The sequence below is a fragment of the Embiotoca jacksoni genome, unplaced genomic scaffold (assembly GCF_022577435.1).
Source record: "Embiotoca jacksoni isolate LCO1_2020_lvr unplaced genomic scaffold, fEmbJac1.0.p SCAF_4, whole genome shotgun sequence".
NCBI lineage: Eukaryota > Metazoa > Chordata > Actinopteri > Embiotocidae > Embiotoca > Embiotoca jacksoni.
This window is the reverse complement of record NW_027185392.1, coordinates 9554345-9567194: the sequence shown is the minus strand read 5'-3', so window position 1 is coordinate 9567194 and position 12850 is coordinate 9554345. Positions and strand designations below refer to the sequence as shown.

The 12850-nt window shown below is 39.7% G+C and overlaps 1 protein-coding gene across 2 annotated transcripts in view; it reads left to right on the top strand.

The window, feature by feature from the left end:
• The window catches only part of plppr2b (phospholipid phosphatase related 2b), a 52024-nt gene that overhangs the window by 3465 nt on the left and 35709 nt on the right, over window positions 1–12850 (top strand). For both annotated transcript variants that reach the window (XM_069167405.1, XM_069167406.1), the window contains exon 2: window positions 1889–2002. In XM_069167405.1, coding sequence (XP_069023506.1) covers window positions 1889–2002 — 114 coding nt within the window. The remainder of the gene's footprint in view (window positions 1–1888; window positions 2003–12850) is intronic.

The window sequence follows — 12850 nt, the reverse complement described above, 5'->3', positions numbered from 1 at the left end:
TCGTTTGATTGCCTACCGGTACTGGGGTGTGTGTCTGTGTCTGTGTGTGCCTGTGTCTGTGTGTGTCTGTCTGTCTGTCTGCCTGTCTGCCTGTGTATATATGTATACACACACACACACACACACACACACACACACACACACACACACACACACATACATATATATATATATATATATATATACAGTACATATATATATATATATATATATATATATATACATACATACATACATACACACATACACGTGTGTGTTTGCATACAAATGTCTTTTTCATATTTAAAAAAAAAAATAAAAGATCATAAAAGGATTCCCTCTTTGTACTTAGACATGATTACCTTTAGAAAAGAAGAGGCACAGGAGCCATCAGCAGTTTATTAGTGGATTGAGGTCAAACATCACAATATTTTTGACCAAATCCCTTAATATTGATAATTGTGCGGGCAACTGTTGGAGCTTTCACAAAATATTTCCAGAGATTTGTTTTTCATATCTTATCATCAGTAAAGTGGATATAATGACTAAATGGGTCTAATTTGAATAATATAACTGCTATAATAGTAAGTACGTAGGTAGGTTCAAAAAAATGATGTCACTTTATTGTAATGCAGCCTTTAAAAATGGAGGACACATCATGAGCGAGAAGCTGGAGGTGTCCTCAGTATAACTTCAGGTCTTTAGTAGTTGCACACATGATGCTTCTCTTGTTTATTGTAAAGGTTTGGTCTCACACAAGCAATGGTAGATCGACTTCAGAAACTGTTGGGTAGCTTAATCTAGAATAATACATTCTATGAAATTACTTGGTTATATTCTGTATTGATCATCTGAATCTGCAAAGTAACTACTCACTATATCTGAGAAATACATTTAGTGAAGTAAAAAGTTCAGTATTTGTTTTGCTGAAATGTAGTGCAGAAATAAAATGCAGCATTAAATGGACAAACTGCAGTAAAGTACAAATACCTCTAAACTATATTAAATTACAGTACTTGTGTAAATGTATTTAGTTACATTAAACCACTGCTTAACTGTTTAGGTGATTGCAGTTCTAAGACGAGATGAAAACTCCAGTTTTGCCAGTAAACTGAATGCACTACTTGCCTTGAACTGAAAGTAATCAAATGTAGTCGATTCATGCAATATGAATGTACACACAGCCTGGTTGCTCTGCATCACCTGAGAAATAAGAGCAATGCCAATGTAGTACACATGGAGTTTAAAACAGTCTCTGCCTGGCGGCGTATTTCTGTGGGAGTAAAACCTAAAAGAGGTTTTTCAATCTTAGCTAGCACCATACTTGTTATTTTAGTCTTGTGACTATGAAAGTCCAAGATATAGTTTAGGCCAGAGACTGAATATAAATAGACTACTACTTACACTGTTGTATCGTCTTGAACGTGGCTACCTGTTAAGTGACTCATTGTAGTTGCAAAGTTGAACAAAGTGCTAGTTTGGCTTTTTTCTTGCAATTATGTCACGTCAGTTACAATATTATCTAACCGGCAGATTGACCCAAGAGGAGTTTGAAGTTGTGTCAATTCAAATGATGACAACTTTGAAAAATTCTGTATTATTTCAATACTGCATATTACAGTGCCTCTCCTTGTATATGTACTTCACCTGTCAGCCAGTAAAGCATTTTTTTTTTAAATTATGAACTGTTACAAATAGTTAAAAGTTGCCCACATCTGCATGAACTTCCATGTGTGTCTGTAGTTGTGTGATAATATTGTTTAATAATGTCAAGTTCAATATTTGCAGTTTTAGCTTTTGCCGACATAATCTCCTTACTGCACTCTATCTCTACACCAAGCATATCCATTTCACACAAACAAAACCATTCTTGTAGACGCAAGCTTTACAATGACCTTTGACCCAACAGATGATTGACAGTCGGCTGTCGGCTCAGAGGAGGCCAATGAGGAACCTTCCTGCAGACACCAGAGACCTGCAGAAAACCAGCACCTACATCGTGCCCTGCTTCCTCTTAGTGGAGGTGAGTGTGACTCTTAAGACACTGTGGTCCCTTGATGAGCTCATCAGACTTAACTCATCATCAACATCAGAACACTGAAGCCTGATATGACCTGCATACTGAAAGTCAATGTAAAATGGATTTGTGCTTTGCTTTGGTGGTAATGAAAAATACTGCCTTCATTTCAAACTAAATCAAGACTCTAAAGATCGAAGCTGTCATTTGTTTTGTACAATGGTACAAAATAATGTGCTGTGTGACCAGACATGCAGAAATGAAGAGTTGTCCGTGTACGTCTTATTTTCGAAGCCTCTGGGGTAGTTGAAGTCACACAGACCAAGTGGATGACACATGAAAGCACATTTTACAGTCCTATGCCTGTGAATGTTCTTTTCCGTTTCTCCTGCATCTCTTTCTTCCATCATTTCATGTGTTTCTCATGACAGATTAACAGCAATGAGTGTCAGTGGGGAAATTGCACGAATTGGCGGCCTCTGTTTTCAATTCACTGACTCCCAAAAGAAGTGATTGACTCGATTAAGTAGTCACAAATGCGTAATTACCCTCCGTCCATGTATGACTTAGTGATAACATTCATCTGTTGGGTGAAGGGATCTATCACAAAGACTCTCTCCAGTGACCTTTTTGCTTCGCTTCTCACGACTTCTACTTCTCTCCCTGTAATCCCAAAATGACCTGATGGAGCTCTCATGGCTTCAGCTGCATCTCCTAATTAATTGACCTAATTAAGAACGGAAACCCAATTAGCCTGTGCCACTGCTAACACGCTCCACGCCTGCAGGTCCTCCGAGCTACAGCAGTATTTGCGGAATGAGCTGATTTAGCACGTTTTTGGCATTAACGTAGTCTTTATGTTTGAATTCAGTCTAAAGATATGATGTCGCACTCTTATACAAGAATATCAATATTCTAATATTTAAATATTAAAGTGTAAGGTTGGTGAAAATTGTTGGGTCAAATGGCGCCATAGGAAGTTGACTAGAAACATCAGAAATGTTGGTTTTGCAATAGAAGATAGAGCCCACAGGCAAACCACAGAGCTGAGGATAGATATGGATATTCTTCTTACCCACTGTTTGAGAAAAACTAAAGTAAACACGGATCTTGTGAAACGTTGGTCCCATTTCAGGGTTCACATTTATTAAAAAATATTCTAGTACAAATTGCATCTTTCATATTGGACCTGCAGTAGCACCCAACCTCTTCAACTCAGTCTCCAGAAGGATTGTCTTCAGCTCTGCTCGTCTTCTATTTCTTTATGCTAATTCCCAACATCCTCATGAGATCATACTACAGCTTTTTCATCGAGTCTTTGTGCCTCAGCTGACACATGAATCCTACACGCTTTCCACATAACAATACTCTTCAACACACCTCTGTTACCTCTGCATCTCTTTATAGCCCAGATATCCCACATTCCCTGCAGGTTTACACACGGCCTTAAGCTTACTTTAATTTTCTTTCTTTGTGCTTTGGTATTGGCTCATTCTCAGCATCCCCTTGAGGATTTGCTATAATGATTTTCCAGCTTTCTAATTTTTTCATGGTGCGTCTATAATATCTCTAGGCTCATATCTGTCAGAGTATTCTCTTTGACGGTCTCTTGACTACTGCCCAGTCACTCTTTTCAGACGAGCACTCTGCATCCCTCCTCTTCAGCATTCATCCCCTTGAGTAATAACATCGTTTGCAACGTAGATCTCTCCGTTATTCCCCTTTTTACTTATAGAGCTCCAACTCCTCCTCCCACTCAAAATCCTCTCTGCTATCACTGCAAGTCACAGTTTTACTTAGTTTTCCTCAACACTTCTGACCAGCTCCATCTCTGTTCATCCCTTCCTCCATTTTCCTCTTCCTCAGCATAGATTTTGTCGTCAGCAGACCTTGTCCTCTCGCTCGCCTCATATCGCAGCCTGGATGGTTGACATGAACCCGAGCTGGGTATTTTTTCCCATTTAGGTCCTTCATTCCCCATCTCCGAGGGTGGGCGTGTTTTCATTAGCTCAAACACAGCCAGAGGTGGGATGATGTGAATTGGGTTTGACTTTAATCACTGTATCTGCACCCGAATGGATCTACGTGCATTGCAGTAGTTTAATAAAGGGCATTTTAAAATTAAATTCGCCCCTCTGCTGTGTTCATACTAAAGCAGCTTGCTGTAGCATAGCTCCCCCCGGAGGGCACTCTCTCCTTTGTTGTTACATTAGCATCTCATTACCCATTTCGTTTCAATTCAGACGCCCAGTCTTATTCCCCCTCCTCTCTTGTGATCTTGTTGCTGATTCCCTCTCTCATTCTATCTCTCTCCTCGCAATCTTAGTGAGTCTATCCATGTCTGCTGTACCTGCTGTTTCCTACTTCCTTATCATTTTATCTGCTTGACGATGGCCTTTTTCCTCTTTCTCAGTCAGTCTCTCTGTCTGTTCATCACTCCTTTTATCTGAACGCTTGTCTACCATATCTAACTGTGATTACTGTATCTCTTTCCCTATGTTCACACTTGCCATGTTTCTTCCCTCTGCTCTCCTCCCGCTGTCTCTTAGTCATTGTTTCACTCCTCCACTAGATTAAAATGTGGGAACTGCCTTTATCAGTTTACTTTACAAACGAGGACAATTTGACACAATTTTACTTTTTAGTTGCATGGGATGAAAACAACATAATGGAAAGCAGATAAGTCGTCCTCCCTCGCCTCTCGCTCTGTTGTCTTGTGCTCTCTCTTGTTTTCGTTCCACGCTGGTGCTGTTGCTGCCGTCGTGCTGTGAAGACACACAAGCGACCGGTCTGGTGCCGAACAGAGGCACTGCTTCAAAGGATCCTCCTTGAAAAGTCATTTTGATACGATTGGGTCCTGACTTGGTTTAGACGTTGGTGGGTGGAGAGAGGGTTGAGACCCGGTGGGATCAAAGGCAGGCGGGCCTACTGTGAAAGTCTGTATTAAAGTAGAGCTACACAGAATACAAGAGACTACAAGTGTACTGTTTGAGTGGATCTCACTGAGCTTACAGTTTGCACCGAGTGAGTAGTAGTGTGGTATCAGCTGTAACAATACTAAGATGTGATCATCTTCACTGTTGACTGTTATTGGATGTAGCTACAAGTTGGTGGCACCCAGCCTGTTCAGCGTGTATCCAGGCTTTCCAGCTTTGCTGTTATGCCACAACTGCCAGCTCAGACTAGCTGAGCTCCATCCTCATGCCTCGTTGGCTGCATCCTCCTGTGGCACTGCAAGTTCTGTAAAATATCACATTGCTGAGCATTAGACCACGTGCTATATCAGTACCACAGCTTATGTTGTCTCGGATGATAATCAAAGGTGTTAGTTCATGTCTGCTTACCTCCCTTCTTAGCTTCCCTGTAGATGCCCTAATTTGTGTCTGCTCAGTATTTTCTTCATAGTCAGTCATATTTCTCTCTCAAGTTTAAAAATTTGAAGCAAATATTCCAGATTCTCAATTGATATTCTGCTAATAAGCATTAATTTAAATCTGTCCCGACTAAGTTTTCTTTCTACATACTGAGGAGACATTGGTAAATGTAACGTCTGGCAAGAATACAAGAATAAACTTTTTTATGGTTGTGTTTAGTCTTTTGGTTGGTTAAACACCCCACTGTTTTTACACATCAGAGTTTGTTTACAGGCATTGGGGAGTATTCTTGCATATGTAAATAAATTGTGTAAACCCTTTTGTTTCTCAGAGGGAGCTGCATGAAATGTGATAAATTGTCTGAGGTAATGTCTCTGAGCCAGCTTTGGTTGGGTCTGACAAGACTGAGAAAAGAAATTCTCTGCTTCTGTCGCATCGATTTTGATCCTTTTTCCATATGCGACAGTGTCGGTGTACAATATTAAATCAGTTGAGTGCTTGACTAGACTAAAGAGAACCTGTTAAAAGCCAACTCTTTATGATCTGTGACATTTTCTGAACATATTCCAAAAAGGCAACTACATTTCCTACTTAACGTGTTTAAGTATGTACAATAACAGAAATATAAGCATAACATCTAGGCTTGCTCCTAATGGTTACAGACTAAACCTCTGTTTTGTTTCACCTGTCTTGTTGATGATCATTGGGATCATCAATGTGCTGGATTTTTCATCCAAGTGCATTAACCTGAGGAGAGGGTGACTTCACAGAAACACACTATCACACATTAATTTGACATTTTGGTGATATTCTGTAAAAGAAATGCATTCCATTTTTCATTAAAAAATGTTTTAGTGTTGCCCTTTTATTTTGGGGTTTTCTAAATATACATCTGTAATAACCTGCCAACTAGTTTCACTGTAGAATCATTCCTTTTGCTGGTGTGGTACACAAAAATCTCAAAGACGGCATTGTTTGAGGGGAAAGCGTGTTATACATTACCACAGGATGACCTGGGACGATTGGGGGGGGGGGGGGGTAGCCTGGCTCTGCCTGCCTGATACTCACAGCTTCAGTAGTCCTTGTTGTGGTTATAGTCTGGAAACCCTGTTTGCATTAACGTTTGCTGAGCCACTCTGAAGGGCGGAGCAATGAGCGACCAATGTAAATACGTTGAAGCCCAGTAGGTTTAAATGTTTTTGTTGCCGTGGTTGAGTTTTAGTCTATTAGGGTCAATGCAGGTTGGTTAAAGGCTGCTCAAATAGTTTCAAAAATGAACCTGAGGTCTATGCCCAGTGGGATGCAGCCACTGGAAACAATACCCTGTGGCACGTGGCCACACCCATATATTCATGCAGTGAATTTGGGTCTGGGAACACCAGGACAGGGAAGCGGTGTGTTGTAAATGAGGATGTTTATTTCCAATATTACTGCATGGGGGGGCGGTTCCAGCAGTATGATGTATTGTGCTTACGTTTACCGAGCCACACATTGCTGGATATGCTTAAAAAAACCGCACCCTCAAATGATGTCACATTTTTATAATTTTTTGTTACCTTTGAGAACGGATAAGTCTATTTGCCTTGTTCTTGGAATATTAATGACTCACACGAACCAGTGAAGAGGAAGACGGTTCCCACTTATCTTCCAAAAGAAAAGAGTCAGATATTTTCTTTCCACAAGAAACTCATCCATGTGCAACAGAACATGAGAAGCTGGGCATGTTTTGGTGGGGTCAGATATTTTTGGGCTCCTACAAATGTAGTTCAAGTGGGATACACATTCCAGGGAACACAAAATGCCTTTTCTACTTGAAAAGACAGAGAGCGACCTCGGAGGATGCTTCGTAATAGTCAAAGGCAGAATGTTCTTGAGGATGATCAATCCAGTGAATATCTACTCTCCCAACCATGACAACTTAAAAACAATTTTCTTTGAAGCAAAGCGGTGTAGATGGCGAAGTTGTCATGGAAGATTTTAAATTGATACTGGACCAAAGTACAAATCACTTCTAATAAAAAGGATCTGAAAACTAAGTCAGCAAAGGCAATCAACATATTTATGAGTGATTATAGCTTGTGCAAGATTTGGAGGTTTGCACACCCTAAGGACACGGAAAACAATTTTTTTCTCCCCAGTACACAACTCTTGTACCAGAATAGACTACTTAATTATTTCAACATCTCTCATATACAGGGACATCAGTTGCAATTACTTACTCCGAGTCATATATGACCAATCCCGTATCTCATTAGCAATTAATCCGAAAGAACATGTATTCGGGTTTTATAAATGGAGAGTGAGCCCCTATCTTTTTCATTATCCTAAATTAAAAGAATTTCTATTTTTACAGATCCACTTCTTTCTATAAATTAACAACCAACTTTTTCCTCTCCCTCTCTTCTTCAGAATCCTTAAAAGCATATCTGAGAGGGCAGATTATTTCACGTACATTTCCTCCAGGGAAAACAAAAGTCACGTGAACGGTGGGAATCAAATATCAAATAACTAGTAAAGGAACACTTTAGTACAACACCAGCAGGCTTAAATAAGGTTTCTCACGAGGTAAAAAAAAAAAAAAAGTACAACATTTCTTACCCTTTTAAAGCAGCCATGTTAACATGTGAGTTAATAATCACAAACTTTTGGCTTTGTAACTGAAGAAACCAAATTCTACTCTGGCATCGAACCTGCAAGAGACCAAACAGTGACTGCTTCAAAAACATCTATGAGCACTTGCATACATCAAAAAATGATTCTTGAAATCATTGAAACTGCCGAAGCTATCGAAGTAAGGAATATTTTAGACCAACCAATAACCAGAGAAGAAATACTGAATGCTTCATATGTCTTCAGTCCAGAAAATCCCTAAGGCTGGATGGTTACACGGTTAAAAAAATGTTTTATCAAAAAAAATCAGCAACCCTTGATTGACCCAAAAACACATCTATATATCATTGACCAGGCTGTGTTGTCTCCAACCCGGCTCTGATCTTCCTGATGTGCAAGCCATAGAAGGACCCTGCCTAGTTTGTATCATACAAATCTACCTATCCTTTTCTTATTGGGTGATGCAGGAGACAGGGCTTCCCCCTGAGACTCTGTTCAGTTTGCTTTGATGTTTGAACTCCTTGCTCAGAAGATAAGAGAGGATCCTTGCATTGCAGGGCTTTTGATGGGAAACACAGACCACAAGATTTTCATGTACACTGATGATATTTTTGTACATGTCAAAATCCACTTTCTCATTGAAGGCTGTGTTGAATGTGATAGACCTCTTCAGCCAGTTTTCTGGCTCATGAATTGGTCAAAGAGTAAGGTCTTTACAATACCTAACTTAAACCCCACTAACTCTCGATCATACCCACTGCTTACATTCAAATCAATTGTTACTAATGGGGAACTGGGCAATCTTGTATAAGTGAATTATACACCACAGATGAAGAAAATGTGATAAATATTGTACCTGGGCTCATGTACCCGTTTCAGTCCATACAACTTGGATTCCCAAAATAATTTTTTCAGAAAATATAACTCCTCGGTTAGTAAATTTCTCTTGCATAATATGGTCCTGGGAATACAGAGGAGTATCTTGATGTTCCATTTTGAAAGGGGTCAGCCAGACCTACAACATGTCGCTCTATAGTCTACACTGCACAGATAAAACCCTGTGTTACAGGTCTAATAAAGAACAAAGTCCCAATGGGACCCACGTTGAAGGGCATAATTCTTAAGATAGAACATCCTGCATCCTTTCCTGTTTTATGCCAAAAATGTGTTCTTTTTAAGAAAATAGCCTGTAATGAGCGCTAGCCCATGGCTGTTCAATAAGACTTGGGCCCCATGGATAACTTACAAGGATTCTTCTAATTACCATTATATGTGGGAGAGAAGTAGGAGGACCCATGTGGGAGGGACATTTGGTGTGTATGTATATGTTAAATGTAAGAAGTAATATTTCTTATTATGGCACTGATTTCTGTTGTGTTTTGTTACATTGAATATATAAACACATTACTTTTTTGTTTTGTTTTTAAAGCAGCATCTTCCTCTCTGCATGTGCTTATTTCATCCATATTCCCTGCTGGGTTTGACACCACTTCAGTACATCTTCTATCTCCAGGCAACGTATTTGTTGTATTTGTTTACTCTTTTCTAAATACTGTAGTTTTTGTTGCAAACAGCTTTACTTGTGCCGAGACCGAGACCCGTTGACTTAACCTGTAATTTCTTTGAATTGAAGCACCAAATATGTCTACTTAACTACTGCATTAGTGTTTTTCTTTTTTTCTTTCTGCAACTCAAGATGTATTTACGTTAAATTGCTCAGGTAGACTAAATCTTGATGAAGAGTAGCGTAAGAACCCACTTCTCAAATAGCTCTTTAAACCATTTCACAATATACAACTAATGATTCTCTTTACCCCTCTAACCTATGATCAGTTTATGTACCAACATTTCCTGTTACCACACAAGAAAGATAGCATAGCTGTGTGGGAAGATAATTTTGTTTTCATCACATCCCTGAACACATTATCTAACACTAGAATATCATATAGATAAATTGTCTGATGTTTTCATGCTCGTTTTATAAAAAAAATGCTCTGAGGTTCTTTTTATGCGCCCGCTCTTCACACACGCATACCTCCACAAATACACAGTAGCAGTTCATTCCCACATTATTCTCCCCCTTTATTATCTCTCAGACCCCATGAATAGCACCAGCCCGCCTCTCTGCTGCGCTGGGATTTTTTCCAGTATTCTGGGTGGATGTTTGAACACTTGTTAGCTGTGCTGCTTCCCACCTGTTATCACTTTGAGGAGGGACGGAGGAAAGGAGGGAGGGATGGAAGACTTTACTCTGTATATCATACTGAAGGTTTGTATCATTTGTGAGTATTGACTAGAATGGCAGCCCATCTGGGCAGCAGCATCAAGGCCAAATTATTTAATCAAAAATTGAAATATCAGATCCCTGCAGGAGTAAGTCTGTAAAATAAATTTGCTTCACAAAGATGTAACCTCCTCTCGCTCCCGCTTCTTTCTGAGCTACACACAATTATAGGAGGATTCAGAAATGCAGGCTTATTCTCAGTGCTGGATGTTCCTCTGAATAAGGTCTAAATGCCTAAATTGTAGCAAAAAAAGTACAATACCAAAATCAAGAAATTAATAGTTTATAAATTGGATGGAAGAAAGATTCATTAAACTTGTGCTTCTGCAAAAGGGTATCATTTACAAAGTTGCAAAGCTTTCAAAAAGCAGGAATGCTTATCAAACAACAGTTTCTTAAATGTAATACATGTTAATGCATGTTTATACTTATAAGTAGGGGGCTTTGGAATAAAAACCTTTAATTGCACTGTAGGGTTTTATTCTGGGAACGTGCTCATGTGTGTGAGCCTGCATCTGCTTTTATTCCTCCCTGTTTGTGAGATGCGGGGGACTGTTTGCTTGAGGACTGGGGATTTTCTAGAATTATGTGATTGTTCTTTGGTGTGGAGCAGCGAACATTTAAACGTGCTATTCATGGATATGTAGTCCACTGGCACAAGGAAGCTCTGCAGGCATCCGTTTGGTATAAAACGAGGGAGAGGTGAAAGGGAGTCGGGGAGTGAAGCAGATACTGTAGCTACAGAGGCAAAATGTGTATGAGTGAGAGAATGTGTGTGAGAGAGACGCAGAGCAGATATAGAGACTTTTGGCAGCAACGATGATTCAGAGACATGGTGGGAAATGCTGCGAGAAGGGGAGACACGGAGAGCGTGGGCTTTAAAATGATTGAGGAAAGATGTTTTTGACAGATAACAGAAGTGGTGGGGGGGAGTGCGGGTGGAGGGGGGGGGAGAGATGGATGAATTAAAGATAAACAAGGCATGCTGATAAAATACACCCAGTAATCAGACACACAAAAGAGCTGGGAGAAGAGCAAGAGAGAGGGAGAAGGGGGACAGCATGTGGCTGCCAAAGAAATGAATGCCTGCTTTGATCCTCTTCCTTTCCCTTGTTCCCATTTTTACCTTACTCTCCACTTCACCCTCATTCAGCCTCTCATATATCCTCATTTATTCTCTTGCACCTCCTCTCCCCTATGGTTTTCCCTCCTCTCAGCTTCCAGTCTGAGTTTTATTTCCCAGTGGCGCACTTGGTTTTGGCCTGCCATATTCTGCGATATACTAATGTCTTCATTAACTATTTTATCCACCTGTTTATCTTCTTCCACTTTCCTTCTGCTGCTTCTCCCAGTCCTCTCTTTAAGGCTCTGCCCCCTGGCTTGTCCACCAGTTTCTATCTCATCTATCTTACACTTGCCTTTCTCAGTGTGTTGTAATACAATCCAGTGACACCAGGCGGCAGTCAAGCCCATTCATTTGCTTTTTATCCATGTTGATTCTCTGATATGCTTCAGTGATTTTTTTTGTTTTGTTTTGGGCTTTTGTCTGTTCCAGCAGTTTCATGGCATATTTGGATGAATATGTGAGTGAGGAAAGCGGCGTGTTTTGATTTTGGTGCTCTACGTAAAACAAGCTGTGTCATTTCGACTGAATGTGTGTTTTTAGTATGAAAATCAGACCATCTGCTAAAAATCTGAAAGATAAACACTTTGCTGCCGTGACATATTCGGGGGCTTTAATTACGTGAGCGAGTAATTATGTTAGCTCATCAAGAAACCAAATCACACTAAGGAGAGGAGAGGTGTTGTAGCTTCATCTTATGCTAATTTATGAGAGATTTCTGTGCTGAACACTGTGAAGAAAGTAACTGAAACCAACTTGACACTCGTATCAAAAGTGCCTGTGGATGTTGCCAGTCTTTTGGTTAGAGGTATTAGTTCATGAGGATATGTTTTTTAAAAAGTTATTTCATTTATGGCTGATTAATGCAGACACATTAAAAGCAGATGTGTGATTTAGTCACATATGCAGGGGAGAATGTTATACTCTCAGTGAACACTTTATTAGAGACACCTCTCCAGTCTATTGAGGCCCAAAATAACACCCTTGTCAGATACTTTTACAGAGCACATGATGTGCAATTAAATGTTTATTTTTATGATGAGTTAAAGGTGGTTTTGTTCTGGAATTCTCTCTTCTTTTTTTTTTTATCCTTCCTGTTCACACTCATTAGAGTTGCGGACTAAAAGAAACCTTTCTGATTATATTGCAGTGCTAAAACATGTCATCTTATTAACACATACATGAAAGTGTCAACAAAAACAGAGTGCACTTTATAGCAGACCATGCTCATTGGGATTTGCTAGGATTTTAACGGTTTACCTAATATTCATGACACAGAAATATAAACTATTCCAGTGTTTCAAAAAGGAACACATACTTTCTAAAAACGTCCATGTGTAGACTCACTCAGCATCCTGCATGCGTCTTATGTCTCATTTATACTGTAGTTTATACTCCATTCAAAAACATATCAGACACACTGAGAGCAAAATGAAGCATCATGTCCCCAGTTCCTCCTGCAA